Source organism: Alexandromys fortis, unplaced genomic scaffold, assembly GCF_014885135.2.
Source record: "Alexandromys fortis isolate MF-2015 unplaced genomic scaffold, M_Fortis_MF-2015_v1.1 scaffold_228, whole genome shotgun sequence".
In the NCBI taxonomy this organism is placed as follows: Eukaryota; Metazoa; Chordata; class Mammalia; order Rodentia; family Cricetidae; genus Alexandromys; species Alexandromys fortis.
In genome coordinates, this window is record NW_026068115.1 from 368,758 (window position 1) to 386,230 (window position 17,473).

General features: G+C 37.1%; 1 protein-coding gene across 4 annotated transcripts in view; it reads right to left on the reverse strand.

The window, feature by feature from the left end:
• The window catches only part of Strbp (spermatid perinuclear RNA binding protein), a 158,585-nt gene that overhangs the window by 66,575 nt on the left and 74,537 nt on the right, over positions 1–17,473 (reverse strand). For all 4 annotated transcript variants that reach the window (XM_050124833.1, XM_050124830.1, XM_050124831.1 and 1 more), the window contains exons 4-5: positions 14,800–14,965; positions 5,969–6,113 (exon numbers count right to left, since the gene is read on the reverse strand). In XM_050124833.1, coding sequence (XP_049980790.1) covers positions 5,969–6,113; positions 14,800–14,965 — 311 coding nt within the window. The remainder of the gene's footprint in view (positions 1–5,968; positions 6,114–14,799; positions 14,966–17,473) is intronic.

Sequence of the window (17,473 nt, forward strand, 5' to 3'; positions counted from 1 at the left end):
TTATTTATTATACAAGACCTAAGCTAGTTAGAATAGGATATTTGTACTTATTGTATATAATTTCGTAGTAGGTTTAGAACTTTCTTACTTAAACAAAAGGGGGAGGTGTTGCGGGAGGTCCTTCCGCCCCTCCAACCAATAGCTGCTGTGATACCAGCCCATTGGGGCGTGGTCTCTCTCCCTTTAAAAAAGCGGCTACTTCCTCTGCTCTCTTCTTCACTTCCTGCTCTGCCCGGAGATTAAACTCCCTTCCTGAGTGTGCAGATGGCTGTTGTCTGGGACGGTGATCTGTAAGTTTTTTCCCCTTTAAATAAATAACACCCTATTAATCATAACTCCAAACTGGTGTGGCATTGTTTGTGACTTATGCCTTCAGGTGAGCAAAGACTTACTTTAAAAATTGTCATTAATTAATTAAAAACAACAGAACCACTGGAGTTGTGTTCTAAACACTTTTAACCCCAGCACTTTCAGACACAGGCAGATGGGTATCTGTGAGTTCCAGACCAGACTAGAATTCAAAACCAGGGGTGCATAAAAAGCTCTGTCTCAAAAATGAATGAAGGAATGAATGAAGGAAGAAAGGAATGAAGGAATGAATGAATAAAAATGATTTTGTAATCTGCCATCAGTATGCTTATGTGCACTGGAACAATGTATGTGCAACAAAGGAAGCATTGAAAAGAAGTGTATTATGCCTAAACCTGCTCACTTGGTTAAAGGTTAGATCAGTGACCACCAGCAAATACTGTTCTGCAGCACACAGATGTTTTCTTAATCCCTTACATGCAAGTTATCTGGCCCTGTTAACAAAATACTATCCTGGAGAGGAAGAACAAGGAAAGCCATAAATGACTGTGGCTGTGTTATATGTCTAGACCCCTCAAAAGTGTAATAACTGAGCTGGGGTATCGTGGCAGTCTTCATAAAATTCTGGACAAAGCCGAGCTGTCAGTTTACCCTACATAACTTTTTAGTATGTCTAAGGATATTCTCAAATCTCCTTTCTCTCAATTCCTTGAAGTTTCTGCAAAGACATTATGTCTGAACTACCATTCATGAAAAAAACACAAGGACATAGTAATATGATCAAACAGATGTAGCAATAAGGTAGAACCAAGAAGCACTATCCTCTTAGTCTAATTATGCCACAAACACTATCATTGTGATAATAAAGCCCCAGAAAGAAAATGACCATAGGTTAGCTCTGCATAGGGCATATTCAGCACCTGGGGAAGGCAGGAAAATAAAACCTGCAGCACAATTATGGACTGCACCAATCTACTGTCCTGACCCTAACAGGAAATATACCTGTGAACCTCTGCCAAAAAGAGCCAGAAGTCCACCCTGGCATCAACAGGTGAAAAGGAACTCTAGAACAACTCTTCTCTATCAAGCTCTGACTCTACCTCAGTAGTATGACAGAAAACACTATTTTTCACTATCTTCTTAATTTACAACTGCAATGTAAACATAATTTTTAACAATTTATCATCCCCCCCAATAGCAAATATATTTCTATTATAAAATCACAAGCACCAAAGTTAAGGTCATGTTATTTATGGTCAGAAAGAAACAATCAACTACAAGTCCATGCAGAAACCCCAGGCAAGAAGGGACTAGAGGATTCTATACTGGACTCTATCAGATTAGCTAAACAAAATATGATACATTCCTGCTTATAACAGCCCAACAGTTACCTCCCTTCTAAGGCCACTGTGAGTTTTTTCTTTTTATTTATATGTGGATTATAACATGGTGGGTATAACACTAACAGAAATAAATCTCCAACAAATATTAGTCAAGCCATGTAAGATGTTGCCTATTGTTAATTTTTCTGTTTTTTATACACTGTACTATATTTTCTCAGACAGTATGTTGACTGAACATTCCCTGTGAAGATTAACGTATGGTACTCTCTAGTAATCTACCTCTGTATCAGGTACGGTGCTAGGTGCTTAGGACAAAGGATAGGCGGAGGAGGAGGCGGCAGAAAAGACACCTGCCTTCCAAGGAACATAACTACACAACAAGCCAGCTCATTACTAGCACCACAGAGTACACTGTACACTAACTAATACTGCATATTTCAAGTGTGGTTTAAAGTTTAGCTAAGTGGATGAGTGTGGCAGGGGTTACATACAGGAGGCTTACTTAGGCAAGAGGATCTCTGAGTTCAAGGCTAGCCTGGTGTATCAACCTGACGTACTTGGTGAGTTCCAGCGCAGTCAGAGCTACATACTAAGTCTTTGTCTCAAAAATAAACTTAAAAATTAATAAATAAGTAGTTCAGCTATGTTAAAGTTCAGCTGTCTAAACCTAGTATAACCACATCACTCTGTTGAGACAGTTTGAGTACACAACAGTGTTTAGTAAGCAGAGTAGTTTTTGTGCTTCACTACTGAAGTTAGTTGTGTACCCCACTGTATATGTAGTCTCTCACTGAACGCTGCAAACAATTTACTGTTTCTTTATTATCTATACTTTGAAATTAAGAAGTGTGTCCAATGTCACACAAAACTAATAAGGTGAACAATTGAACACACAGATGTTATGCAGCAAGATCTGTGCTTTTGCTCTTGTACTTTTTTTTTAAGGACATACCTAGTACTAGAAATGGCTTTCTAGTAAAGGGTTAAACTATGCTAGCATACAAGAAGTCTTACTTGTGACTTTTTTTTAATATTTATTTATGTATTATGTATACAATGTTCTGTCTGTGTGTATGCCTGCAGGCCAGAAGAGGGCACCAGACCTCATTACAGATGGTTGTGAACCACCATGTGGTTGCTGGGAATTGAACTCAGGACCTTTGGAAGAGCAGGTAATACTCTTAACCACTGAGCCATCTCTCCAGCCCCTGTGACATTTTTTTAAAACAGACTTTTTTGTTGTTGTTGTTTGTTTTGTTTTTCGAGAAAGGGTTTCTCTATGTAGTCCTGGCTGTCCTGGAACTCACTCTGCAGACCAGGCTGGTCTCGAACTCAGGTAAGGTATCCATCCACCTGCCTCAAAAAGGTTATTTTTCATTCACTCTTGACAACTTAAAAAATAAATGGTGGTTTGAAATGAATGGTTATCCACTTCTACACAGAAAATATTAAAGAGAAATCCAATGACCTATCTTAGCCCCAGTCCTCTGGCTCTGCCTGTTCTCAACCTTTCTTTCCTCTCGTTTAGATTTTGTCAAACTTAGCAAGTTAAGACAGGGAAGAAAAATAGATAATTTGTGTATCTGCTGCAAATTGTGTATTTGGGAGTGGTAAAGCAAGTCAGAATACTATAATACAATGTCTTGAGATGGAGGAAGATAATACAAGACATTGCTTAACTTTGAGAAAGAAAATGAAGAGAAGGGAAGAGCTTTCAGTGCCCAATATCCCTGAAAGCTAAATGTGCTTTGTGTTTCCATCGTATGCAGATGGAAAGATTTACATCAAGGGAAAGAATAGTGTCTAGGTGAACAAACAGAACTACATAATCCAGATTGCAGATGCTCAATTAATTATGTTGGATGTTCCAAGTAGCCCAGGAAATAGACAAAAAGGTGTCTATGACAAAGGCCCCATAGAAAAAATGAATAAGCTGTGAAATAATCAAGTTGGTCAATGGGGCTGAGCTGTTAAGAAGAGCAAAGAAAAACTTCCTGTCATTCAAGAAGAGAAGTAACATCTGTTAAAAAAAAAAAAAAACAGCTCCAAGTTTACGCCTTAACCTTAACTAAACTCACATCAGCTGATGAGTCAGCACAGGGAAGACTTTAGACCCTTAGTAACTAAAAACACCTCAAAAAAAGACTGTAAATCTGTTTGATACAAATCCCCAATCTGTGATTAACAGAGCCTGTTTTCAGTATCTCTGTACCAAAATTAAGGTTTTTAAACAACAGGTTAAGCCTGAGGGAATCAAAACTGACAGCTATGACAAAAAAATCCCACGTAAGTACACAAAACCACAAGAGAAAAAGCTTTGAATTTTCCTGATACCATGAAAGGTAAGGCAAGGAGCAGATATAAACAAACATCTCTCAATATAAAAATAATGTTTAGAGCCAGGTGGTAGTGGTACACACCTTTAAACCCAGCACTCAAGAGGCAAAGGCAAGTAGATCTTTGTAAGTTTAGGGCAAACCTTGTCCAACAGGGAAAGTTCCAGGACAACCAAGGCTATACAGAAAAACCATATCTCAAAAAACATCCAACAAAAAACAAAACCTTGAAAAAATAATGTTTAGTAGCACCTATAATTACAACTCTACATAGAAATGGCTGGTTTTGTACAACAGGGTCAAGTAGAACACAGCTTACCAAAATTAACTCATCTTGACACACCAGAAAACCAGAAATCATAGATCTGCTGTTAAAAAAAATTAAGCCATTTAAGAGAATGGTTCTTCCAAGGTGCTACAAAATGTTACATAAGGAATAAAGTACAGGCAATAAACTCAACTATAGATTGGATGTACTTTTATTTATTTGAATGACTCAAAAATGTATCTGGTTTCTGACTTTTAGTCGGCCACATAACCTAATCCACCTACCCTCCCCCAAAAAAACTTTAAAAAGATGACCATCTATTTTAGTTCCATGAGTCTATGATTCATGTCTAGGAACTAAAACTCAAAAATCTACTTCACAGTTAAGTGTGCCTTTTTCTATATTTAACAATCTGAAATAAACTACAAAACTGACCTATTCCGTTTTACTTTCGTGGTATTTGTGCTAAAGGGGTATGAAATGAGATAGCAAATATTCTACTGGCCCATATATACCATAGGGCCTTGAAATTGTTTTGACAGAGTGCTAAGTAGGTCAAAGGTCCAACACAGTGAAAATATCTCATGGCATTTATCTTTGAATTGGACTAAGAGTACGAAAAGATAACTTGAAAAGATAAAACATAAGAAAATGAAGATCACCATACATACCTCATTACTTTTCAAAACTAGCAACAGTTAGGTAAATTTCTGTTCTATATTTATTAGAATGACAGTGTCATACAGTGATTTTTTTTTAACACACATCTTATTTAAAATGTAACAGGGTAAAAAGTTTCTCAAAAATTTACTCAAGGCAGGTGAACTGGCTCAAGCCTTTAATCTCAGCACTGAAGAGGTAGAAGCAGGCATAAGTATCTGAGTTCAAAGCCATACAATTCTACATAGCAAATTTCAAGTCAACAGGGCTATGCCAGGAAACCCTGACTCCAAAATAAAAATTTACGTGTGTGCACATATGCGCATACACACACACAAACACACACACACACACAAATACACTCTCTGAAGATTAAAAGAGTAAAATATACTCACTAATACTTTTTATTCTATAAACCAAATGTACACACAAGAAATTCAACTTTTTTTGTTTTGTTTTGTTTTTCCAAACAGGGTTTTCTCTGTGTAACAGTTCAGTTTGTCCTGAGATCTTGCTCTGTTGACCTGGTTTGCCTCAAACTCACAGAGATCCCCTGCCTCTACCTCCCAAGTGCTAGGATTAAAGGCATGCGCCCCAACTGCCCAGCAAGTAACTAAAAGTTTTAAGGGTATGTAATTATTAGAAGTCAAACACAACATGTGAATAATTTCAAAATAAGCAAGCAAATTTTAAAATACTTCTATATTTAATTCTATATTTAATTCTGAATCTGATCAGTAAGCCAGTATAATAGAACTGGTTAGCAGAGACCAATGACTTCAAATTATACTAAAAGAAGGAAAGCAGATCATCGAAATGTAGGAAAATTAAAGCAGAATTAAAGCCCACATGATACTCAGGTCTCTGAAACTACAAAATATACTATGTAAAAACAAAACTTTAAAAATATCATGGGATAGCATACAGAAGCAAATGAAGTCTGTAATCTCCTAAATCCCAAAACATAGTTATCACAGTATGGAAAAGAGCTGTTACATAAACAAAACAAAACATAGATATGTATGTATGTGGATATATATACACACATGTACCTCCATCTTTCTTCTCCAATTCGTCCCTAATTAGAGGAGAAGTAAGTATCACCTTCAAAGTCAGTGTGGGCTCTTTCGTGTTCCGAATTATAATGGAAGCTTCACTTATACATTGTTCCACTTGGTATTTCTCTTCTGTCAGTTTCTAAAAGTCACCAAGAAATCAAAAACACTCAATCAGATTAAAATCTCTAAATGGGACACTTGTGATAAGTTTGTGACTAATATTAACTATTAATATCACTATGCAAAAGAGTAAATAAAATCCACAACTGTAACTAGTTCCTTACTTCAGGGATAACCTCTCTCAACTTAAACGAGCCCATTCTCCATCCCTCATAAAAGGATCATAATGTCAACCATGCAGACAATTATGAAATAATATTTAAATCCATTTTCTTCCATGTGAAATGTCACCAGCAGCATTATAATAGAATATAAATAATTATTCTTGAAATTATTACTGTACATTAATATACAACAGTAGATAGCTGAAAATGATCTTCAAAATTATAGCACTGTTGACAAAAGAATCTAAACTACTTACCAAGGATTTATGAATATAAATTATACAAATTTTTAAAGTAAATCAATAAAGTATGAATGACTTGTAGTCACATGAAAGAATGAGTATAAAGTTAGTTGCCTTGTATAACAGATCTCAGAAGCCATTCCACTAAGACTTATCATTATGAGATAATCCAAATGACATCCACAAGGAAATTTACATTGCTGTTTTTAGCATGCATAGAAATAAACATACAATCTTAGGGCTGTCATAAAATAATCCAAATTGTATATTAAATAGTACAATAAATTATAACTAAATAAATAATACAAGGCATTTCTTATTACTTGACATACAATGAGCTGAAGGAAATAATGTAAGGTGTGTTTGAAACGAACTCAGTCATTTTTAAAAAATACTATTTTAATATTAAATACTTTCCAAATAGTAAGAAAAAGAAAAGTTATTGCCCTAATATTGAACATAAGAAGCAAAAGGAAAAAAAAAAGACCTCACTATAAATGGAAGAACCAAAAGTAAAATAAAGAAACACATGCACACATGCGCGCACACACACAGACACAAACTATTCACAACCATTTTGCCAATGGAGAAAAAATCATTAAAGTTATCTATTAGAGAGCTGGAGAAATGAGTTGGTTATAACGTGTTTACCACGCAAGCATGAAGACTCAAGTCTGATCCCAGCACTTACATAAAACAATAGACAGGGCTGGAAAGATGGCTCAGTGGTAAACAGCACTTGCTGCTCTTGGAGAGGACCAGAGATCAGCTCCCAGCACCCATATAAACCATCTGTAACTCCAGTTTAGAGGACCAAATGCCTTCTTCTGGCTCCTCAGGCATCACTACATGGTGCACACAACATTAAATAAAAGTATTTGTTTTTTAAATAAAAGGCACAGTGGCACCTTCCTAGAGACCCTGAACTGAGGAGATGGGTACACACAGATCGCTGGGGCTCGATGGCCAACCGTCCTGCCTATCCTAATTAACAAGAACAGTGCTTGAGAAAGAGGAACACACCAAATTGTGATCAGACCTCCACATGCAAGTGCACAGACACACACACATAGACACACACACACACAGAGATATCTATTCAACCTAGAGAGATGGTTCAGTTGTGAAGAGAGAGCACTGGCTGCTCTTCCTAGGTTCAATTCCCAGCACCCACATGGCAGCTCAGACCTGCTTGTAACTCATTCCAGGGAAACTGATGCCCTCATACAGGCATAATTAAGGCAAAGCACCAATGCATATAAAATAAATTATTTTTAGAAAATTTTAAGATATCTATTGGAAATCAAACTAAAATTGTCAATTAATAGACACATCCAAAATTATAAACATAGTGTGAGCTTGGAGTAGACTAACTTCAAAGGTTATTGGGTTTGTCATCCTCTGCCTCCTTTGTATAAAGAAGCTCTAACATCACCCTGGAAAAGAGTACAGAGAGGGAAAAAAAAGTGTATTTCTACCTCAATTATATTAAGGGAGTAAATAACCAAACTGTTCCTACAGTTATTATTCAGAAAAGATATTTGGTCTGTAAGAAAGTCCCATTAGAGATTATTATTTCTTGACAGTGCACACGGACACACAGACAACTAGTAGAGTAGTAGCAGGGCATATGTGAAGGTCATACTTCAAATTATTTCCTGAAATATTACAATAGTAATGTATGGATGCTTAGACACAGGTTTAGAGAGAAATGTGTGTATGTGTGTAATAACTTAATCTTAACATCAGTGGACAATTAAGATTACCACTTTCCAATGAAATGTACCTTCACCCAGATACAGAAAATTCATTGTTAGGAAGCTATAATGACTTTGCGTTAAACTGAAATATATGAATCATAATATCCACCACTGGCCCTAAGTGTTCAAGTCTCTTTCATCTCTTCTAACATAATCCTTCAAAGACTTTAGAATATTTACGTCTTTTTAGTCCTCTCTAGCCAAGAAAGCCCAAAGTTCCTAAAATTTGAGATGGTCTGTACAATCTCTACTCTCTGTGATTTTTTTTTCTGTGAAGACTTACTAGATCAACAATAACATTTTAAGACTGTGGTACTCAAAAATAACAATCCTCACTTGAGAAAGGAACAATGCAGAGTTCAAAAAGTGAAACCTACACAGAGAAAACACAATACAATAGACTGTTGTATCAAATCTAGGTCAGCTTGGTCTACAAAAAGTACCAGTACAGAGCTATGTAGGAAGACCTCCCCCCACAACCTAAAAAAAAAAAAAAAATAGCTACAAAGTATTGTTAGCCCCAAACATATTACTAGACCTTCCTTGTCAAAACCCTTTATCCTGTAAAGCTCACACAGCTATCACTCTCCATTTTCAAATGATTACAACAGTTTTAAAAGAAAGATGGGAAGAAGGGAGGGAGACTGCAAGGCAGAAAGAAACTAACTACTTTTAACAAGTAAAAAAAGCTGCTCTAGGCTGGAGAGATGGCTCAGTGGTTAGAAGCATTGACTGTTATTTCAAAGGAACTGGATTCAATTCCTAGCACCCACATGGCAGCTCACAACTATAACTCCAAGATCTGACACCCTTGCACAGACATGCATGCAGACAAAAACACCAATACAAATAAAAATAATTGAAAAGAAAAAACTGCTCCACCAAAACTGAAAATAGAAAATCTAAATATAGTTTTATTTAGGAAAGAATATTTTCAGAATTAAAACAGAATAAAATAGTCCCTAAAAGTTAATATAGGAGCTTTTAAAGCCAACACTTGAAAAACAGAGGCATACAGAGTCTCTAAGTCAAAAAAAAAAAAACCTAAACAGACAGTTCTGAAGTTCAGTTAGCATGTATAATACAGAGAAAGTGACCCAAATAAACTATAACAAATTACAAATTCACATAACTAGGGGGAAAGGCCATTTTACACAACAAATTATTACTCAATAAGTACTAAATTATATTGTTTGCAATAACATGGATGGAACCAGAGAGGATCGTGTGGGCAAATGATAAGACAGGGTCACAAACACAAGTAGTATGTAGATTCTCTTCTTTTTAAAGTTTTGTTTATTTTCATTTAATGTACATGAATATTTTGCCTATGTACGTGTTAGTCCACCATATGTGTGCAGTGCTGATGGAAGCCAGAAGAAAGCATCAGATATCCTGGAGTTAGAAATAGCTGTGAGCAACCTTTGTGGGTGCTGGGAACTGAACCTGGGTCCTCTGCAAAGCAGCAAGTGCTCTTAACCACTGAGCTAGCTCTCCAGGGCCCCACCTTTTAAGTTTTCTTTCTTAAGAGAAACTAGATTTTCAAAAAGGAGAAAGCAGGGTGGCAAGACAGCTAGCTTAGTGGCTAAAGATGCTTCCTGCCGATCCTAAATTCAATCCTCAGAATGTAACTGTTGAGAGAATTAACTCTTATAAATTATCTTCTGACTTCCACAAGCAAATAAATAGTTAGGCAAGGGATTTGTTTGTTTGTTTTTAAGATTTGAAAACAAAGAGAAGACATTGGGAAGGGAACAAGTAGAAGAATAATACAAAAGAAGGAAACAAATGGGTGAATAGGTCAAAGCACATGGTTCATATATATAAGAATGACCCAAAAAAATCTAAGATTTTATACAATAAATATACACTGATTTTTGTATTTTTTTTTAAGTTTGCAAATTTAAAAAATCACACTTAAATAAATCAGGAACAAAAACATGTTTTTTTGTTTTTTTTTTTTTTTAGGCATCTGCCTCATTTAAAAGGAATACAAATTTAAAAAGAAACAAAACAGGGCTAGAGAGATGGCTCAATTAAGAGCACTGGCTGCTCTTCCAAAAGACCCAGGCTCAGTTTCCAAAAACAACACGTCAGTTCACAACTGTTTGTTAATTCCAGTTCCAGGGGATCCAGTGTTGTCTTCTGACCACCCATACACACACAGTGGGAAAACACTCATACACATAAAATAAAAATAATTTTTTTTATTTTATGTTTATGTTTAAAACAACATAAAATATCTCAGGGTAACTCTAACTAAACAAGTGAAAGACCTGTATGACAACAACCTCAAGTCTTTAAAGAAATTGAAGAAGATATCAGAAAATGGAAAGATCTCCCATGTTCTTGGACAAGTAGAATCAACAAAGTAAAAATGTCAATCTTTCCAAAAACAATCTACATATTCAATGCAATCCACATCAAAATCCCAAAACAATTCAATTTCATATGGAAAAACAAAAAAACTTAGAATAACCAAAACAGTCCTGTACACCATCCCAAACTTCAATCTCTACTATGGAGAATGAATGAAAACAATTTGGTATTGGTACAAACACCGACAGGTGGACCAATCGAATCAAATCAAAGAGCCTTATATTTAATCTGCACACCTATGAACACCTGACTTTTGACAAAGAAGCCAAAATTGTACAATGGAAAAAGGAAAGCATCTTCAACAAATGGTGCTGGTATAACTGGATGTCGACATGTAGAAGAATGCAAACAGATCCATATCTATCATCTAGCACAAAACTCAAATCCAAATGGATCAAAGACCTCAACAAATCTAGTCACATTGAACCTCAGAGAAGAGAAAGTAAGAACTAGTCTTGAACGCATAGGCACAGGAGACCGCTTCCTAATTATAACCCCAGTAGCACAGACACTGAGATCGACAATATATGGAACCTCCTAAAACTGAGAAGCTTAAGTAAGGCAAAGGACATAGTCACCAAGACAAAACGACAGCCTACAGAATGGGAAAAAAAATTTCACCAACCCCACTTTGGAGAGAGAGCTGATCTACAAAATACACAAAGAACTCAAGAAACTAGGTATCAAAATATCAAATAATCCAATTAAAATGGAGTACAGATCTAAACAGAGAATTCTCAACAAAGGATTCTCTATAATGATCAAAAGCCACTTAAGGAAATGCTCAACATCCTTAGCCATCAGGGAAATGCAAATCAAAATGACTGAGATACCATCTTACACTAGCCAGAATGGTTAAGATCAAAAACACTAACCACAGCCTATGTTAAAGAGGATGTAGAGTAAAGGGAACATTCCGCCATTGCTGATGGGAGTGCAAATTTGTACAGCCACTGTATGGCGGTTTCTCAAAAAATTGGGAATCAATCTACCTCAAAACACAGAAATACCACTCTTGGGCATATACCAAAGGATATAAACCCATACCACAAGGATATCTGCTCAACTGTGTTCATAGCAGCATTATTCATAATAGCCAGAACCTGGAAACAACCTAGATGCTCCTCAACCAAAGAATGGATAAGAATGTTCCTAAACCTGGATGGAGGGGGGAGGACCTTGGACTACCCACAGGGCAGGGAACCCAGACTGCTCTTTGGATTGGAGAGGAAGGGAGTGGGGGGAGGGGAAGGGAAAAAGGAGGTGGAGAGGTGGAAATTTCTAATTAAAAAAAATTAATAAAAAAAATGGATAAAGAAAATGTGGTACGTTTACACAATGGATTACTACTCAGCATTTAAAAAAATGACATCTTGAAATTTGCAGGCAGATGGATGGAACTAGAAAAAAACATCCTGAGTAAGGTAACCCAGACACAGAAAGACAAATATGGTATGTAAGTGGATATCAGACATAAAACAAAAGATAACGAGCGTACAGCCTACAACCCAGATAAGACAGGAAACAAAGAGAACCCTAAGAGAGACATACATGGATCCTCCCCCTGGGAAGCGGAAGTAGACAAAATCTCCTTAGTAAATTGGCAGTGTGGGTAGAGTATGGGGAGGTTGAAAGGAGAACGGGGAGGGGAAAAGGGTAGAGGGGGAGAAGAACATGAGGGATCAAGAAAATTGAGTTGGGTAAAGAACAGAGAGGGAGAGCAAGGAAAAGAGATACCTTAAAAGAGGGAGTCATTGTGGGGTTAGCAAGAAACCAGGGACTAGGGAAACTCCCAGGAATCCACAATGATGACCTCAGCTAAGACTCCTAGCAATAGTGGAGAGGTTGCCTCAAATGGCCCTCCTCTGTAGTCAGATTGATGACTACCTTAATTGTCATTATAGAAACTTCATCCAGTAACTGATGGAAGCAGATGCAAAGATTCACAGCTAAGCTGAACTCCTGGAGGAGCAATATTATGAGCAAAGGAGCCAAGACTATGATGGGGATAGCCACAGAAACAGCTGACTTGAGCTAGTGGGAGCTCACTGAGCCCAGACTGACAGTCTAAGACCAAACTAGACCCTCTAAATGTGGGTGACAGCTGCACTGCATAGGCAGTTTGTGGAGGAACTAGCAGTGGAACCAGTATTTATCCCTAGTACATGATCTGGCTCTTTGAAGCCCATTCCCTATGGAGGGAGGGATACCTTGCTCAGCCTAGACACAGGGAGGTCTTGCCTCAAGTGATGTAACAGACTTTGTTGGCTCCCCATGGGAGGCATCACCCTCTCTGTGGAGTGGATAAGGAGAGTGGTGGGGAGAAGGTGGGAGGAGTGGAAAGACCCGGAGGGAGAGGGTACTGGGATTGCTATATAAATTAAGATTGTTTTTAGAAAGATTAAAAAATAAAAATCCTTAAAAATATATTATTTTTCAAGAATGAATGAAGCAAGCAAGCATGGGCAGACAAGTGAGCATTTACCAACTCAAAAAAAACTTTAGACTTATATGGGCTAACATCTATTTCTGTGATACAGATATGAAGATAGTCTAAATTACCAAGTAAGTACAATCCAATAGATTACAGGTAACACATAACTGAAATGAAAGACAATCTCAACTTCCTAATCAATGTTGAATACATCTCTGTGATAGGTGGGCAAGGTGGGTCTTAGGGTGGCCAAGGCCCAAAAGCAGGCCAACATTAAAACTTTCTAAACCCAACCCGATGGGAAAACAACTTGGAAACAAACCAGGAAGAGTAACTTTCTATAAACTTAAGAAATGCATGACTGGGCTGGAGAGATGGCTCAGTGGTTAAGAGCATTGCCTGCTCTTCCAAAGGTCCTGAGTTCAATTCCCAGCAACCACATGGTGGCTCACAACCATCTGATCTGTAATGAGGTCTGGTGCCCTCTTTTGCCCTTCAGGCAGAATATTGTATACATAATAAATAAATAAATAAACAAACAAATAAATCTTAATGGCTTCATTTAAAAAAAAAAGAAATGCATGACTTTAAATTAACTAATTCTTAAGACCTGAAAGAGGTCAAAGTGTTTGGTATGCTAGCTTGATAGCCTAAGTTCAGTCCCCAAAATCCACACAAAGGTAAGAAGGGGGTTGGGGAGCTGGAGAGATGGCTCAGAGGTTAAGAGCATTGCCTGCTCTTCCAAAGGTCCTGAGTTCAATTCCCAGCAACCACATGGTGGCTCACAACCATCTGTAAAGGGGTCTGATGCCCTCTTCTGGCCTGCAGGCATACACACAGACAGAATATTGTATACATAATAAATAAATATTTAAATAAAATATTTTTGAAAAAAAGGGAAGAAGAGGGAACTGACCCCACAAAGTTGTCCTCTGGCTTCACACATATGCACAAACACACACACACACATAATAATACATTTAAAATTTAACCAAATCTTTCATCTTTTTAAACTATCTACTTATTACTTATACAGTGTTCTGCCTGCATGTATGCCTGCAGGCCAGAAGAGGGCACCAGATCATTATAGATAGTTGTGAGGTACCTTGTGGTTGCTGAGAACTGAATTCAAAACCTCATTAAGAGTAGATGATGCTCTTAACCTGAGTCATCTCTCTCCAGGCCCCAAATCTTCAAATCATTTTTAAATTCAAAATAATTTTAAGGTATCATTATGAAATTATCTACAGTTGTGTGGATTTTTTTTTTGGATGGGGGAGGGTTTAGAGACAGTGAGTTCCAGGACAGCCTGGAACTCACTCTGTAGATCAGGGTGTCCTCAAACTCAGAGATCCACCTGCCACTGACTCCTGAGTACTAAGATTAAAGGCATGCACCACCTCCGCCAGGGCTGGACCTTCTTTGTAGTACCTCGCCAACTCTTCCATGAATTTTATAATACTTAGAGACATATACAAAATGGGGGTAGGGAGATATAGAGTCTCAGCAAGACATGCATGTAAGGTTTAAGACTTATTTTGGTAAATATATCCTGAGTATAAGTCACCAGAAATGTACTTTAAATGTGAGTTCATCACTGACCAAATAACACTGGCATTCTTTTTTTTAATAACTATCTCTGACTTACCAATTCTTGTTAATAGTCATCAAGATCACTGTTTCTCAACTCTTTACAAATTCTCAAATGCAGTTAAACACTTCTTACCTGAATTTGAACAGGAAGGTTATCTTTGACTGTATTTAGCAGGGTTTCCGTGGGTTTGTCTTTGCACATTAAAACCAGCTCGAGGTCCATATCATCTTTAATCAGCAAGCCTTTTGCAACCAAGCCAATCCTCATTACACCACACAATGTCCGGCCACCTTGATCCCTACAAATAAAAAGGCAGTATTATTATTTTTTCTATAACCTATTTCCCAAACTACAATTAATCATACATTGCCTTCCTGGATACCTACATAAATAAACTACTATATACATTCAAAAATCTACAAATTAAACCTGAGATTTAAGGCTCTCACATTTAAAGTTACTTTTCCCTAAAAATTGAACAAGGATCATGTCACACTATAGGTATTTTAATTCATTATGACACCTCTATTACTCAAGAATCCCAAGAATATTCAAACACCTCCAATATTTTTTCAAACTACTATTTTTACGCTTCTGTAAATTTTAGCAGTAACTAAAGAACATATGAGAAAAATTGGGGGAAATGGCTCAGTGGGTGAAGTGTTTGCTTCACCCACTGATGATGGCCTAAAATCTAATCCCCAGCACCCACAAAAAAGCTGAGTGCAGGAACACTAGGGAAAGAGATATGGGAACATTCCCTGGTGGTTGGTGTCCAGTGAGAGACATCTTAAAACATTTTAAAGAATGTGGGACAGAGGGAAAAAATGAAAGAGAACCCAACATCAACCTATGGCCCCAACATGTGAAGCACACATGCCATATACTCACATATGCACACACACACCACACCACTACCCCAACATACATGATAAATAAACTTATTTTCTTTTTAAGTAGCATATCAATGCCTGAACTTAAACTCTGGAGACTTGACCATAACAGTCAGGCTCTTTACATTCTGTGGTTGCTTCTAAAGAAATAGTTACAATTACAGATGACAAGCAAGTAAAGTTTGACTAGACTGGAAGGGGCATGGTTTAGCAAAGAATTGCCAGTTAGTCAAAAGAAAGTGAAAATGAGAATGAAATGAAGAAGACAGTACTATACTGTGATGCAAATTAGACGGGAAGTTAAAAATTAACTACCCACTCAGTGCCTGAGCCATCGTAGAGATTCAATAAACATTAAGGTAATAAAGACAGTGTAAGTCGAGATGGAGACAAATGCAAGTAACTACTGGAATGCCACCAGTAATCTTGAACTGTTTCTTACTCTGTCTCACTAATGTGTATAGTCCCTTCTCCATAGTCACCTTGAAAAATCTTGTCTTCAAACTAGTCTGTTCAAATTCTCACTAGAGTATTTCGATAACCCCTTCCTTACCAGCCTTACCTCTAGCACCTTTGATTTATTATATTATTTGTATTTTAGTAAATAAATCTTGCCTGAAGGTCTGAAAAGCAAAGCAGTCAAGCCACTAGAGAAGTCTTACCTCTACCATGGCTGGACAACCGCAAACTAAACAGGCTAAGCCTCTCTCTACCCCCCCCCCATTTTTTATTCCCTCTAGTGCTGGGATTAAAGATGTGTATCACCATTGCCTGACCTCTAGAGGCTTTAGCTCTGCCTCCGGTCTTCAGGAAAGATTTGTTTATCAAAATACATATATAACTACACTATTACATGCAGAATACTGCAAAATCTCTCCAAACCACTATTTTGGGTAACATCCCACATATTTTCCTTTATGTCCCTGTGAACATTTGGACATTCAACACAGTGTAGCAGGCAATCTAGAAGGCCTCTTGGCTTCCTGGTTTACACTCTGGCTCTATGACTGTGTGAGAGAGGATGGATTACACATACTTGACTTCTTTGAACCTGTTTCTCCATAAAACAGGACTAAACCTTTTCTCATATAGCAATTCTCATAGAATTCAACATAAGCAAGGAACTTTGTCAGAGCTCAACATACATTAAAACCTTTACTATTTACTGAATAACAACTATTTCTCAAACAGTTCTTATATTTATTTCACATCTAAACCTTTGCAGAGATTTTTGCTTTGCCTTCACTGTTACCAAAACCCTACCAGATCCTCTGAGCCATTTCCAAATACTACCTCTATAATAAAGTGTTTTTCTTTCCCTCCCCTCCCTGACTTTTTTTTTTAAAAAAAGACAGACTTTCTCTTTGTAGCCCTGGCTGTACTAGAACTGAAATGGCTCTATAGACTAGGCTAAACTTAAGAGATCTACCTTCCTATACCTCCCAACTGCTATAATTAAAGGCATGTGCCACCAATGTCAGGCTCATAAAGCTTTTTCTGATTACTAGAAACAACAGCATTTTATCTCCCTCTTCTTTAATTTATCCAGAGGAAACTTAAGCATAGATACTAAGAAAAAAATGGATGATATATAGCTCAATGGTAGAGCACTTGCCTAGAATGCTCAAGACCACTCCTACTAACATAAGTAACAGGAAAAAGGAAGCAAGGGAATCTGGAAGACACAGAGACTACTTTTGCCAACACGCACACACGCACACATACACACACAAAATAATAACAGGCTAGTTGGTTTATTGAAATAATGAAAAATGATCTGGAAAAAGTAGGTTGCACACAGTAATGTAAGTAATAAGCGCACTTATTAAATTCTAAATTATAGTTATAACATGTCTCATCTTATCCCACATGTAAAAGACAATATGATTGAGCAAACTAATTCCTAATTCTAA